Source organism: Sarcophilus harrisii, chromosome 4 (genome assembly GCF_902635505.1).
Source record: "Sarcophilus harrisii chromosome 4, mSarHar1.11, whole genome shotgun sequence".
Classification (NCBI taxonomy): Eukaryota; Metazoa; Chordata; class Mammalia; order Dasyuromorphia; family Dasyuridae; genus Sarcophilus; species Sarcophilus harrisii.
In genome coordinates this window covers 399,750,026-399,764,459 of record NC_045429.1, presented here as the reverse complement: position 1 = coordinate 399,764,459, position 14,434 = coordinate 399,750,026, and the positions used below count along the sequence as shown (strand labels likewise).

Here is a 14,434-nt window from a genome sequence, read left to right as displayed (position 1 = left end):
CCCACCCACTCATTCCACCCACCTCAATTCTACAACACATTTCAAGGTACAATCAATACCTTCCAAAAGCTAGCATCTTTTCAGGTATACAGCCATTATCTGTTTTGCAAACTCAATACAGAATGAAGCCAGTTAACTTAATTAGACCATGGTGCTAGTAAAATCCAAGGCCAGATTCCCATAAGAGACATTTAACTTTACTGAGCAAATAGCTGTATTCCATTGCCCACACATTGTACCTTTAACTAAACAAATGATCTTGATCATAAAAAAGGTCAATACATTAGTGATAGGATCAGAATCAGTATCTCCAATTCCTAGCTTGGAGTTCAAAATTCTTCCCACTATAATCCCATCATTTATTTTAATATCATTTTATATCTCTTTTTTCCAACTTTAAAGAGAAAATCAAAACAGGGAAGAACTGGGTGACATAGACATTAATACACATTGGCTTAGTTGATGGATCTAAAGTAGAAGATACCTCTTAAGAAGCACAGTGGTTTGGCAATTAGAACACATTCAATAAATTTGTTTTGATTGATTAATAATGAATAGAACCTTGGTCTTAAAGTCATGAAAGCCTACATTCAAATTCTATTTCTGATACTAGTTACATGAACATTTACAAATCATTCAACTTCCCTATGCCTAAGTTTCCTCATCTGTAAAACAGATATGATAATATTTATAGTATTTGCCTTGTAGGGGTGTGTGAAGATTAAATAAAATAATACATGGGAGGTATGATAAAGTATCGGCTACTATTATTTCCTTACAGCAAAGGGTGTATTTTCTATTCTTGACTCTATGATCTGTAGACAAAACCCTGAACCTTAATTTAGGTTTGGAAACCAAGATTTCATAGTTGGAAGGAACCTCAGCTGATATCTCATCCATATCTGAACTGGAATAGTTCTCTCTCTCTAGTCTCCTTGTTTTGTAAGGACTTAAAGTCCATTATTTCCTCCATTTTCTTCTTTATTTGCTTCAAAGGCTGCTGAAACCTGTGACATTTACAAAAGATAAAAGAAATATTTTTTGGGATCAGATCCTGAATAGAATGCTTATTTTGTAGAAACTCCTTTATGCTATATGAATGAAGGGCAAAATAATTAAGAGCCATTATACTAGAGCAAACTTAAAACATTAAATGACTGTGTATTTATTACTAATCTTAAAGTCATAGAAAAGGGAAAATCTTAGGATACATTTTGTAGTGAAGGGGTAAAATATTTGTTTTTAAAGAAAAGCCAGTAAAATGAATGTAGCTAAAATTTAGAAAGTACATAGAATTTGGGAAAATTGTTTTTGTAGTAAATTTCTGTCATAAACATCTTTTAACATTTTTAAAACATATTTAGGGAACTGATTTAAATTTAAATTTAAAGAAATAAGAGCTATACCCTGATTAATAAATGATCAAAAGATATGAGCAATTTTCAGAAAAAGAAATCCAAGTTATCAAATGCTACATGGAAAAAAGTGCTCCAAATCACTATTAATTAGAAAAATATAAATGAAAGAAGGTCTATAGTTCTACCTCACACTCATCAGATTGGCAAAGCTGATAACAAAAGGAAAATGGCCAATGTGGAAAAACATGGGAAAGCAATAATTTGAATGTACTCTTGGTGGAATTGCAAATCAGCCCAACCATTCTAGAAAACAGTTTGGATCTACATGGAAAAATTCCCCCAAATGTGTATATCTTTTGATCCAGTGTTTCATGAAAGAAAAAAGATAAGAATTCATATGTGAAAAAAATATTTAAATAGATCTTTTTTTGTGGTATCAAAGGTTCTTATTCAATAGAGAATAGTTGAACAAATTATGATGTACCAATGTGATGGAATATAATGACAATATAGGAAGCTATGTGTTGCAAAGAGAAAAGTAGGTGGCTCAGTAGATGGAAAGCTGGGCCCCAAACCAGGAAAACTTGATTTCAAATCCAGCCTCAGATATTTATTAGTGGTGTGAACCTGGCCAAATCACTTAAGCTTTCTTTGCTTTCATACTGGAGGAGAAAATGGCAAACAGCTCCAGTATCTGCTTAGAAAATCCAATGGGTAGCATGGTCCATGGGGTCATTAAGAGTTGCATATAATGAACAACTGAACAACAACAACTTGTTGCAATAGATAGCATATGGAGTTAGAAAGTAGACCTGGAATAAACCTGAAACCAAGAAGACCAGAGTTCAAATGTAGCCTTAGGGACTTACTAGATATATGACCATGAACTAGTCACTTAACCTCTATTCAGCTAAGTTTCCTCATTTGTAAAATGGGAATGTTAATAGTAGGGTTGTTGTGAGGACCAAATAAAATAACACTGGTAAAATATTTATTTGATTGTAGATATTATATAAATGCTAGCTACTATTTTTGTTATCATTGCTATTTATATTGTTATTTAGCATTTTTCTTCCTTAATTTTTATCTGTAAAAATGGGAATAATAATAATATTCAAATCTCAGAGTTTTTTTGAATATAAAATAAGATTATATTTGAAAAGTTTTGAAAACTTTAAAACACTAAATATATGTTAGCTAGATTATTATTGTTGTTACTACTGCTGTGGCTGCTACTACTACTACTACTATTACTAGTGTTACTACTACTAGTGCTATTACTACTACTACCACTACTGTGACTGCTAGCACTACCATCACCACCACTGTTGCACCATAAGAAATTATGAAAAGGAAACCTTAGTAGACTTGCAAAAGTTGATATAAAGTGTTGTGTGCAGAACCAAGAGAAAAATTCATACTCTAACAATACCATTTTGATGATAACTTGGAAACTCTAATAAATGCAAGGGCTAACCAAGATACTAGAAGATTCATAATGAAACATACACTCCATCTTCAGAAAATGTGCAATGGATTCATATTGCAGAATGATACATATATTTTTGGATATTGTCAATGAGTTAATTTGTTTTATTTAACTATGCATATTTGTTTCAAAGGATTTGTTCTTTTTACCCCTTCCAATTGTGGGTGGGAAAGTGGGAGAGAGAGAAGATTTTTTTAAGTAAAAAATTACTTAAAAAAAAGAAAAGAAAAAGAATTTTCAGCTTTAATCTTCATAAAAATAAATTATGTGATAAAAAAGAGACAGTGTTACATCATGGATAAAAACAAAAATGACTGGGGAGGAAAAGTATGTGTATTATAGTTTGGCTCTGACACATACATAGCCCATCTTTGTTCCTTGGAAAATAAACTTTTAATGCCACATGGAAATTCTTTAAGACCACACCATTTATAACAGCTGATAATCAACATTGTAGAGGAAATTTCCTTACCAAGCAATTTCTATATCATTGAAATTACAGGTTCCCACAAAAAAAAACATACATATTTATCAGACATAGCAATATGACTTCTTGGGATATATGTGTATATATATATATATATATATATATATATACATAAATACACACATATTTAATCTGACACATATATACTTATAGATATACAATGTCTCAAAATCCTAGTGCAGTTTTAAGTTTTAATAGTTACTATTAACATTTTAATAGGGCAGTTAATAATTTAAAAGCTTAAAATTTTATTCATACATTTTGGAGACCAAGGTTTGCAAAAGGCCTCATATACATCATTATATTTAATCATCACGGTATTATTATGTTCCCTGTTTTACAGACAGGTTAATTGAAAGTCAGAGAGCTTTAATGATTTGCCCATTATCATATAGCTAATAAGCATCCAATTTTAGATTTGAACCTGGCTCTTTTTAAAGTCCTAGTGCACTATCCTTTCCCCTTTACTTCATGGTCTCTCAGTCTTTAGAATATAAATTCCATAAGCAGTTACTCTTATTAAGTATTTTCTGTTGGACAGAACTTTCAATTTATTCACTCCATAAAAAAAATTGAGTTTCTATTATTCAAGGCTTTGTGCTAAGTGCATCAGAAAATATTGGAAGGGAAGAAACATTAAGAATCTGCTATGTAGTAGGTACTATACTAAGCTGCTTTTTACAAATCTTATCTCAGTTGATCTTACTACAATCCAATGACATAGGTGCTATTTTTTTTTTCATTTTACAACCAAGACATACAGACTTAAGTGACTTGCACGGGGTCACAAAGCCTTTAGGTATCTAAGGCTAAATTTGTTTCAAAGTCTTCCTGCCTCTGGGCCCAAAGCACCATCTACTGAGCCACCTAGCCCCTGTTCCCTCCTGATCTTCTGGGAACTAACAGTCTGGTAGTTGCACAAAAAAAATAAGAGTTCAATGATACTTAGTGAAGTGAGTAGAACCAGAACAACCTTATACACAGAAACAACAAAATTATGTGATGATCAACTGTGATGGACTTGGCTCTTCTCAGCAATGTTCAATTCAAGACAATTTCAATAGACTTGGGATGGAAAATGCAATCTGCATCCAGAAAGACAACTATGGAGACTGAATGTGGATTGAAGTACAGTTTTTTCACCTTTTTTATTTGTTTGCTTTTTCTTTCTCAGGTTCCTTCCTTCTAATTTTTCTTGTACAATGGAATGAATATGGAAATATGTTTAAAAGGATTGTATATATTTAACTTATATCAGATTGTAATCTTTGGAAAGGGGAGAAGTAAGGAAGGGAGGAAGAAACATTTGGAACACAAAGTCCTACAAAAATGTTGAAAACTATCTTTACAGGTACTGGAAAAATAAAATACTATTAGGAAAAAAGAGAAATAGAGTGCAAGGTAGATATTTGAGAGAGAGAGAAACAGAGAGAGAGAGACAGAGAGAGAGAGAAAGAGAGACAGAGACAGACAGATAGAGATAGAGAGAGAGACAGAGACAGAGAGAGAGAGAGAGACAGAGACAGACAGATAGAGATAGAGAGAGAGAGAGAGAGACAGAGAGACAGAGAGAGAGACAGAGACAGAGAGAGAGAGAGAAAGAGAGAGAGAGAGAGAGAGAGAGAGAGAGAGAGACAGAAGACAAAAGGGAGAATGAAAACTGACCTATTTATCATCTTTGATGTGTCTGTCCAAAGACATGGGGAATCTTAATAAGGTGCTTTAGAAACCAACAAAACAAAAACAAAAACAAAACAGCTATTCTTCTACCATCCCACTCCACATTTTTCTAGGCAAGGAAACTAATGCCCAGAGACAACTCTGGGCTACCCAGAGTTAATACTCAGAAATGACTACCCAAGTTTACACATTCAGTAAGTAGCAGGGAAGGCAAAGGTTCAAACTTATCTTTTCTGATTCTAAATCCAGTACCCTTTCTGTTATGCCACAGTATATCCTAGAGTGAGGGAGCCTGAGTTCAAATTTTAATCCTGACTTATTATCTTGTCCACTTGTGACACTGAGAAAATCACTTCACACTCCTGTGCCTCAGTTTCCTCAACTAGTAAATGAAGGGAATTAGATGCCCACTGAGATTTCTTCAATCTTACCTAAGCACCTTGGCCACTTTGATTCTTATATCATACTTGGACAAAAGAAGAAGTTACTTCACCATTTTATATATCTCTTCAGACAGGTACTCCATCATCCCTACTCCTGGAGTGTAGTTCATGTCCTTTAAAGGAAAGATTTGAGATCTACTCATTTTTCAAGGAGGTTTATGTACTAAGGATGAACTCAGACAATCCTCTATCCAATTAGGCTTCCTAAGATTAAGTAGCTATGTGTCAGCCTCTGTGGAGAGGGGATAGGGTTGAATTTTCTTGCCATCATCTGGTTTAGATTTAATCTTTGTTTCTTTTTGTCCCCATTTTGGGAAATCACGATACTTGCTTTCTATCTTCAGATACCCTGAAGAACAATTTCAAACCATGTGAGGCACCATGTGAGGAGAGGACTTAAATTAAGATTCTCACCAACTTTCACATGGAATGTCTTTTTTCCTATTTTCTTTAGGTTATTTTTTAAAATCTTGATCAAGGCTGAAGAAAAATAAAGTGGTTGACATTTTTAATATGGATTATAGGATCAAGGGTGTAAAGTTGGAAAGAATTTCATAGGTCATCTTGTTCTATTTCCCTAAGATTAGAGACAAGAAAACTTAGGCTCAGAGTTTTAAATGATCTTTACCTGCCCAAGGTCAAAAGGTAGTAAGTGTCTGGGTAGATGCTACAGATTCAGTGCTCTTTCCATCATATCACATGAGAAATAAAAATTAATTTTTATTTTGTATTTTTAAATCATTAAACCTTGGGGAAATTAACTTTGTCAAAGCATCATTAGTCTCAGAAATTTGCCTTCTTTTTTAATCTATGATTATTCACCCTCAAAAGGAAAAAAAATGAATGCTATTTTCATTGTATGGAAATTCTATAATATTCCAAAAGAGTTCATTTTTATAAAGCATTGTATAGCCTACAGAACTTTCTTTATAAAACCTCGGGGGTAGAACCTACCAATATTATGTTCCCAATTTTAGGCAAAGTTAAACTGAAGCAAAGAGAAATGGGGAAAAAAACTGTTCAAAGAAGTTCAATTAATAAGGGGTAGAGCCAAGGCTTGAAGCCATGTTTCCCAACTTGGGCTCACTGTACTATAGCATAGCTCTAAAGGGTTTTCCTCTATATGCCTTTAGTGTGAGAATATATATTCTGTTGCCATATACAGAATTACATCTTATGTTCAGATTTGTGGCTTTCCTGTATGAAGCTGACCCATCTATATAGATATAATGCATAGCATTGGCTTCTAAATCTCTTGATATCTGAATGTCCTTAAAATAAAACATCTTCTAGCACTGACTGATATTAAATATTTTAGAGCTAACAGAGGGCATCAGAAGAGACCAAGATGAATGTATTAAACACTAGCTTCTTTTTTGGACATTTCTAAACACATTCAAATATATGGGGAAAGAAGGATATTTTAAGATATTATTATTGATTGTCAAAGCAAAATAACTCCTTATATATATGAGGTACTAACATGATGTTCATTGCATTTGAGTGTAAGAAGTAATGGATCTAGATATTCTGAGTATTTTCACTTTTGGTATACATTCATTAGGAATACACACTTTTGGCAAGCACATGAAAATTTTTATAAGACAGTTCCCTATTCTCCTTGTTTATCTCTCACTTTTTTTCCCAATGACAGTACCATTTCTGAAGTATTCAGCTAATACATCCACATTAAAGTTTGAGCTTACTATTCTAAATCAGCTTCAGATATATTTCCTCATGGGAGTATCAGAATCATTCTATTGCTTCTTAACCCTGGACAAAATATAATAACTATTAAGGGAAAAGCCATCAACCTTTAATGTGAGATGAAAACTATATTAGTACAGTATATAGAGATTTTGGAACCTAAGCTAAGGAATAATAAAATATCTTCTGATAGTATCTGACTCAATCTATTTTTAATCTCATTTTCCCCATCATGTATGGCCATCAAGCTAATGAGCTTTAGGAGCAAAGTGCTACATTTGTAGTCAGAAGATATGGGTTCAAATCCTAGCTCTGCCACCTGTGTAACTTGGGGAAATTCAGTTTCCCTCTAGGCCTCAGCTTTCTAGCCTGTGAAATGAGGGGCTGGATTAAATGACAACTAAAATTCCTCTCAGCTATATAGCTATACATTTTTGACAAGACTTTTTGATATTCAACCAAACCAAGTAAATAGGACTAAAGAATTTTTGAGGGGGTATGAGGTGGTAATAGAGTCGAAGGGCATAAGGTGAATTTGATATGCCTGAATTGATGATTCATTCCTTTATTAGCTACAAATTATACAAACCACCAAATAATGATGTTTTTATTTGTCACTTCCAAAACAAACTTCAGTGCATACTGTCAGTTGCAAAAAAAAAAGTCTGAAATCATTCCTCAGCTTCAAGGGAGTGATCATTCCTGATGTCTTGTATTTTTAAATGTAAAGCCTCCATATTGGGCTAGATAGCCAAAGAAAGAAATTAATAATACAGGCACATTTATTAGCATTTCTTTAAATTACCTGAATTTGGATTACATAGAAGGTATTTTCCATTTTTTATCTTTTCTCTCCAAAGAGTTAATCCAACAAGTTTTTTTGCCTGCACCAATTCTTAGCTATGATTTAATAAACCTTTTGCTCAAACATGTCTTCCTATTGCAATGAACCACAGTGCATGGAATCCCCTTAGCTGTCAGTCTCTCAAAACCTTCTATAAATTATTCCTCCTCTAAATTCTGCATTTTTCCAAGTGAAAAGTTAATTTCAAATCCTCCTACATGTCAACTGCTCTTCCATATAGCTTTTACTCTCTATAGAATAAATATGCATATATCAATCATTAAAAATCAGCTGATGTAAATTATTAGCACCATTTTCTCTATCGAAAAGGGCCAGTGAATTATTACCCAGATGGTGCAGACCCAATTTTAGAAGTAGACGTGAGCATCATCTTAATCAGGACATAAGGAAAGCTCAAAACAACATCAACAACAACAACAACAACAACAACAACAACAACAACAACAACACCCGATCCAAATAAATCTGATAATATGCATTATTCAGCTACTGTACCCAAATGGTACATACCTACTAACCCTTATGTACCCGCAATTCTGACTAGAAGAAAATAGGGTCTTCTAGAATCCTAGATGCCTAGTGAGTGGACGGAATGTACTTGAAATACTGGTATACTGACAGCTAGGAGGCATAGGTAACGCTCTCAACAGACATGATCACCAACTGACTTAGCGGCTCTCTCACGACCCTGAGAAGTCTCCACTCACACAGGTATCCCTCCTATACAGGCCACCTCGGCTCATACAACCGTGGAATCTCCCGAGTGTGCAGACATAGATACCCAGACTCTCTTACATAGAAATGAGAACGGAGGTAAACTCGCCCAGGCTAAGCCAGGCATCTGGTGGGGGTGAGGGGGGCGGGGAGGCTCAAGCAGCCTTGCTTTCCGCCAGAGTGTACTTCAGCGCTGCGCTGTCCAAGTGCTGAATTCTATGGACAGCTCTTGCAATACGCTCTCTCCCTGGGCTGGAGATCTCCCCAGAGTCTGGGGCCCTTCACTCACCTCCACGAAATAAAAGCAAGGTAGTAAGGTGACGCTGTCCTTGGTCACTTTGCTCTTTGGCCTTTCCTTGGCCGACATGCCTGCCTTGGGCAAGGGTCGGGGGTCTTCTCCAGGGGGCGCCGAGCTGGAGGTACTTCCGAGGAGAGCTGCCGCCGCTGCTGCCTCTTTCAGCCGCCAGCGCCCGGCGCTGATGTCACATTCCCCCTGGACGCTTTGGGAGTCAGCGCGCTGCATGCATGCAGCAGCTTCCTCTCACCTCTCCCCACCCCCTCTTTGCAGCACTGCTGCCACAGGGCTGTCAGTTTCGAGCTGCAGGGTCCTTTCTGACCCCTTCACTCCGTTCCCCAATCAGCTGCCCCCTTTTGCTTCTCCTCTAGCTCTGCCGCTACCCACCTAACCTCCAAAGCTGTTGCTACAATGGCTCCTTCCCCTTCTCCCAGATTCCCTCTCCCTCAGCTCTCTCCAGCTCTAGCGATGCCAAAGCGCTTTACAGCATTTCTGAGGCTTGACGTCAAGAAACCTACTACTCCCAGAAAAAGGAGGGGAAGGACCCTGGCTTTTCTGCAGTAATAGAGCTGAGGGCTCCGGAGCTTATTCTCTCCTGAAGAATCAACATCTGTCACTCTAGGAACTCTATACTTGGCACATTGAGCCTCAGAGGAAGAAAACTGCCTTGTCCTAATTCTCTTTCCCCAAAATTAAATCATGATTTCCATTCCTAGAAAAAACCCCAAGAAATAATTACATTGGTTCCATCCACTACCCTCTTAATTAAATGCCTCTGATGGGTGTCCATTACAGCATGGTCTAGTATTTATCATAAAGTAGTTCGTTTTATGCAATGTCCAATCTCGTGTAGTAAGACATGGACTCTTGATTTGTGCAATTGACAGTGGTATTGGCCCTAGTACTGCTGCTGGTGATGGTGATGATGGTGAAGGAGGTTTTGAAGGAAGGTATAGAAAACTAGATGATGACCATCATTGGGGTATCAAAGTTCTTGTTCTGTATTTCTTCAGTCAATGTTTTAGTGACAAGTCAGAGAAATTTACCATAAAATAAAATATTAAATTCTTCAACTTGTTAAGGACTATGGCTGGGTGAGGGGGCAGATCAATTCTTTGAGAGCTTCCACAGCTGTGGATTGTGTCTCTTGAGGGAGTTATGGGGTAGCATTTACTGACACAGGTGTTGCTTGTGGACTGGGAATGAAATAAATTGGAGGCAGAGGGAAGAGGAGAGAGGTTCAGACAACATAAGTGCCTTTCAGTCTCCTTGTATCATCATCCTCCTCTCATGGGAAGAGATCCATTCTATAGGTCTGAATTAGCCCTCCAACAGTCACTGGCAGGTGGCTCCTGTATTCCAACATCAACTCTTGGTTGAAAATGTCCTATTTAAAATATTTATTACAATTATTTCATAGTGGAAAAAACAAACAAATTTGGAAATTAAGAGGGCACCCATCAATTAAGAAATAGATTAACAAACCATATTGACAGCATCATTTTTTTTCCTTGCAGAGGTGGGGTTCCAGAAGTGGTTGGAAGACTCTCTAGAAGGAAAAGCATCTTGCTTTTTAATGAAAGAAGTATTTTTATTGATAGACATTTTGATGACTGAGTAGTCTGTTATCTGTTTGTGGAATTTGTCAAGAATCTTTTTTCATCAAACATGGTAAGTCTTGCTTTTTGTTAGCATCTTCACTTAACAAATTGTAAAGGAAAATATGGAATCTCTCAAGGAATAATTATGGAAAGTTTAAAATTTTATTATCAATGAGGAATAGAAAAAAAAGTTTGCTTATGTTTTCTCCCATTATCAGAGTGATATGTATGTTTTGGACAAATTATAGCCCCATATTAGCAGAAGATGCTATTATCTTGAAATAACAACATTAAAAAATGAGAGAGTATTTCTTTGCCTTGTTTAACTTATCACTTTACCATCTTTATTATCAATACTATCAGAAATTATGATCTTTTCCATGTTTCAAAGCCTATTTTCAGTTCTTTAACTTAGGTATTCCAGGGGCATATCACAAAACTAGCTTGGCCATCTGTTGAGTTAGTTCTTTCTTCCTTAAGGGAGAAGAGGGGGTATCTTTTTTTTTTTTTTTTTTTTTGGCTGAGGCAATTGTAGTTAAGTGACTTGCCCAGAGTCACACAGTCAGGAAGTGTTGAGTGTCTGAGGCCAGAATTGAATTTAGTTCTTCCTGATTTCAGGGCTGGTGCTCTAACCACTACATCAACTAGCTGCCCCCAAGAGGGAATATCAACCTTTTTCTGTCCCCTAGGTCCTTCTAAATTAGACAAATAAATTAACAAGCATTTATTAAGTGCCTATTGTATTGCAGACATGTGTTAAGTACTGGGGATATAAAGATAAAAATAAAATAGCCCTTATCATCAAGGAGATTGCCTTTTAATAGGAGAGACAGCATATAAATCTCCTCAATTAAATTAAATTAAATTCTTCAATTAACAAATATGTAAAAATATGAACAGAAGGTTCTCAAGAAAAAAACCAAGGTGAGCAACAGGTATATAAAAATACTGCAAATTGCTAACAGTGAGATAAATGCAAATAAAAGTAATTCTGAGGTTCCATTTCATATCCATCGGCAATATGATAAAAATGACAAAAATTTTCAAAACTGATAAAAAATGAAAATGGCAGGTGTCAGTAGGACTGTGAGGAAAGAGGCACATTGTTCTGTTTTGTGGGCCTGAGAATGGACACAATCATTCTTGGAAGCAACATGGAATTAAACACACACACACAAATTTCTAAACAATGCATGTCATTTGACAAAGCTATACACTAGTAGGCCTACACCCCAAAGAGATTAAAGAAAGTAGGAAGAAGAAAGAAAGAGAAACAGAAAGAAGAAAATGTCTATGTAAAAGTGTTTATAGCAATTATTTTGTGGTGGAGAAAAAAACAAACTTAGAAACTAAGAGGATACCCATGAATTAGGCAATGGCTTAACAAACCATAGCATATAGTTGTGAGAATACTATTATGCTATCAGAAATGAAATAGAACTTCCCTTCCCTGCTGGGCCACTAGGTCTGGCCCTGTACCCTTTCATCTGACTTTCTTGACTCTTTCCTTCTTTTCCTCCTATACTCAGAGGATGTTGGACCTCCACATTAGCAAAGAACTAATTAGTAGTGAATTAGTAACTTTAATTCACTTCATTAAGATTCTCCAGTGGGTTGTTCCATTTTTTTCTTTTGCCACTTTTGGAGGTTTTAAGAATAAAACAAGTTCCCAAATTTCCTGACCATCAGAGTACTCCTAATAAAGAGACAAGTGAAGCTATCTTTGTCTACCCATTCAGGTTGAATCAGGCTTCACTTAATGCAATACTGAAGTCTCAATGTAATAGAACTTGGAGCAATTGTTTTTATAGGAGATTTTTTTTTCTGTTCAGTTTTATGATACATTTGCAGCCTTTGTCTTCCTATACTGTATTGCTGCACTGATACTTTATATCAGAAGAGTCAAAAATCTACTTTATCAACTTCCTGACTACTCTTATTGCTACTTTCTTGTTGAACATTTGAGCCTTGGCTAAGGCTCTGACAGACATTAAAGTGACTACAGATGAAAAATCTTTTTGGTTAGATTGACTCTAAAGATAAACCGCTACTATGCCTTTGTAACCTATATGCATTATATGAATATATCAGTGATCTTTGGTTTTCTGAACAAGATACATTAGGAATGAAATGCTTGATTTGTATATAAGGAGACCCTTTGCACAGTCACTCAAATGTTTCTATTCAGTGCAAAAACAGTTGCACCCCCTACAGGAATGTAAGGAGAGAACTACACTGTGTAAAATAAGAATCCATTCTACAATGCATTTTTGGAGACAGTGCAATTTGTTCCTAATAAAAGTAATAGCTAGTTTTTACATGAATATATGCCTTAGATACAAATTCTGGATACAAATGTTTCAATTTTTAAATTCAAAGATCTAGGGATTCATTATAAAATTGTAGAAGTAAAAATTAATGTTCAGTTTCTTCACTATTTTTTGCATAGCAAAAGTGTTTACCCCTAAGGCCTTAACACATGCATCTATTCAGGAAGGGTATGTATTATCCTATTTTTAAAAAGGAAGAAATTGCATTTGAATTATACACTATTGTAAATCTGTACAGTTCATATGCCTTAAGACTAGTTTTGATTTTTAAAAGGTTTATTACATCATAAATATAATATAGCAAAAAAGTGTTTAGTTCAGAATTTAAATCTAAATATTAAACAAAATTCCTGAATAAAGATGTGGGTTTTAATATAAATGACTTTCAATACTTTATAGTGGTAGAAAAAATTTTTTTAGAGAATGGGGATTGGAAATTTCAGCATATCTAAATGTTCTTTGATGTAGTTGGTACGATAATTCTACAATTCAGGGTACTTATATCGTGCTGGTTGGTTTCACAAGTAAGTATACTCTAAATATGGTTCATCTAGACACTTTGAAAACTGCAGGCATATTCTTATTAATATTTATTCTCTTTGTTACTTATATCAGAAAACCCCCAAAAAGACGGAGTAGAACATTTTCCAGTCTAAGACAACTTAGAAGATCAACAGGAAAGGTCTGTTGACCCAGGGTGGGAGCCCTACACACAATCTCAGTGCAGGCTGATCTAGTGCAGCCTGGGTTTGGCCCAAGCTTTGGCCCAAGCTTCAGCCCTCACCTTAGCAAAGCAGGACCTCTAAATAAGTGGCAGTACGGGAGCATCTAGATCTTTCTTCCCAGAGATGCCAGAGTATACTTGTGAGGCCAGCAGAAAAGGTCTGTAGCAACAAAGTGGGAGTCCAGTGTCCAATCCCAATGTGAGCTGCACTAGTGCAGCCCCAGTGCCAGTTCTGGTCCCAGCTCTCACTAAGCAGGACTCTGTTACTTTGGCACATTAGGTCTTCCAACTATAGTAGGGCAAGGACATTCCTAACAGTTCTAGGGTTGAAAAGAGGGATTGCAGTCAGATCTTTAGAAGAATCTCTGAAATAATCTTGGGACAGTGCATCCTCCACTCTGGAGACAGAGCCCTACTTTAACAACAAGTTAAAAGCAGAGTAATAGGATAGGAAAATGGGCAGACAACAGAAAAAATTTCTGACCATTGATAGTTACTATGATTTCAAGGAAGATCAAAACACACACTCAGGAAATAACAGAGCCAAAGCTCTCCTAGATCCAAAGCCTCCATGAAAAATAAGAATTGGTCTCAGGCTATGAAAGAACTCAAAAAGGATTTTGAAAATCAAATAAGAGAGATAGAGAAAAAATTAGGAAGAGAATTGAGAGTGGTGCAAAAGGAAATACAAAAAAAACACTAATGAAAAGAATGCTTAAAAAAGCAAAACTGGTCAAGTGG

General features: G+C 35.7%; 1 protein-coding gene and 1 long non-coding RNA gene across 2 annotated transcripts in view; one reads left to right on the top strand and one right to left on the bottom strand.

Moving 5' to 3' along the window:
- Positions 1 to 9,593, bottom strand: part of PLPPR4 (phospholipid phosphatase related 4) — a 60,891-nt gene extending 51,298 nt beyond the window's left edge. Inside the window, exon 1 of the mRNA XM_003769679.2 lies at positions 9,033 to 9,593. Coding sequence (XP_003769727.1) covers positions 9,033 to 9,266 — 234 coding nt within the window. The 5' untranslated portion in view covers positions 9,267 to 9,593. The remainder of the gene's footprint in view (positions 1 to 9,032) is intronic.
- LOC116423391 overlaps positions 8,606 to 14,434 on the top strand; it is a 55,709-nt gene continuing 49,880 nt past the window's right edge. Inside the window, exons 1-2 of the long non-coding RNA XR_004233989.1 lie at positions 8,606 to 8,740; positions 10,556 to 10,709. This is a non-coding gene — a long non-coding RNA (uncharacterized LOC116423391). The remainder of the gene's footprint in view (positions 8,741 to 10,555; positions 10,710 to 14,434) is intronic.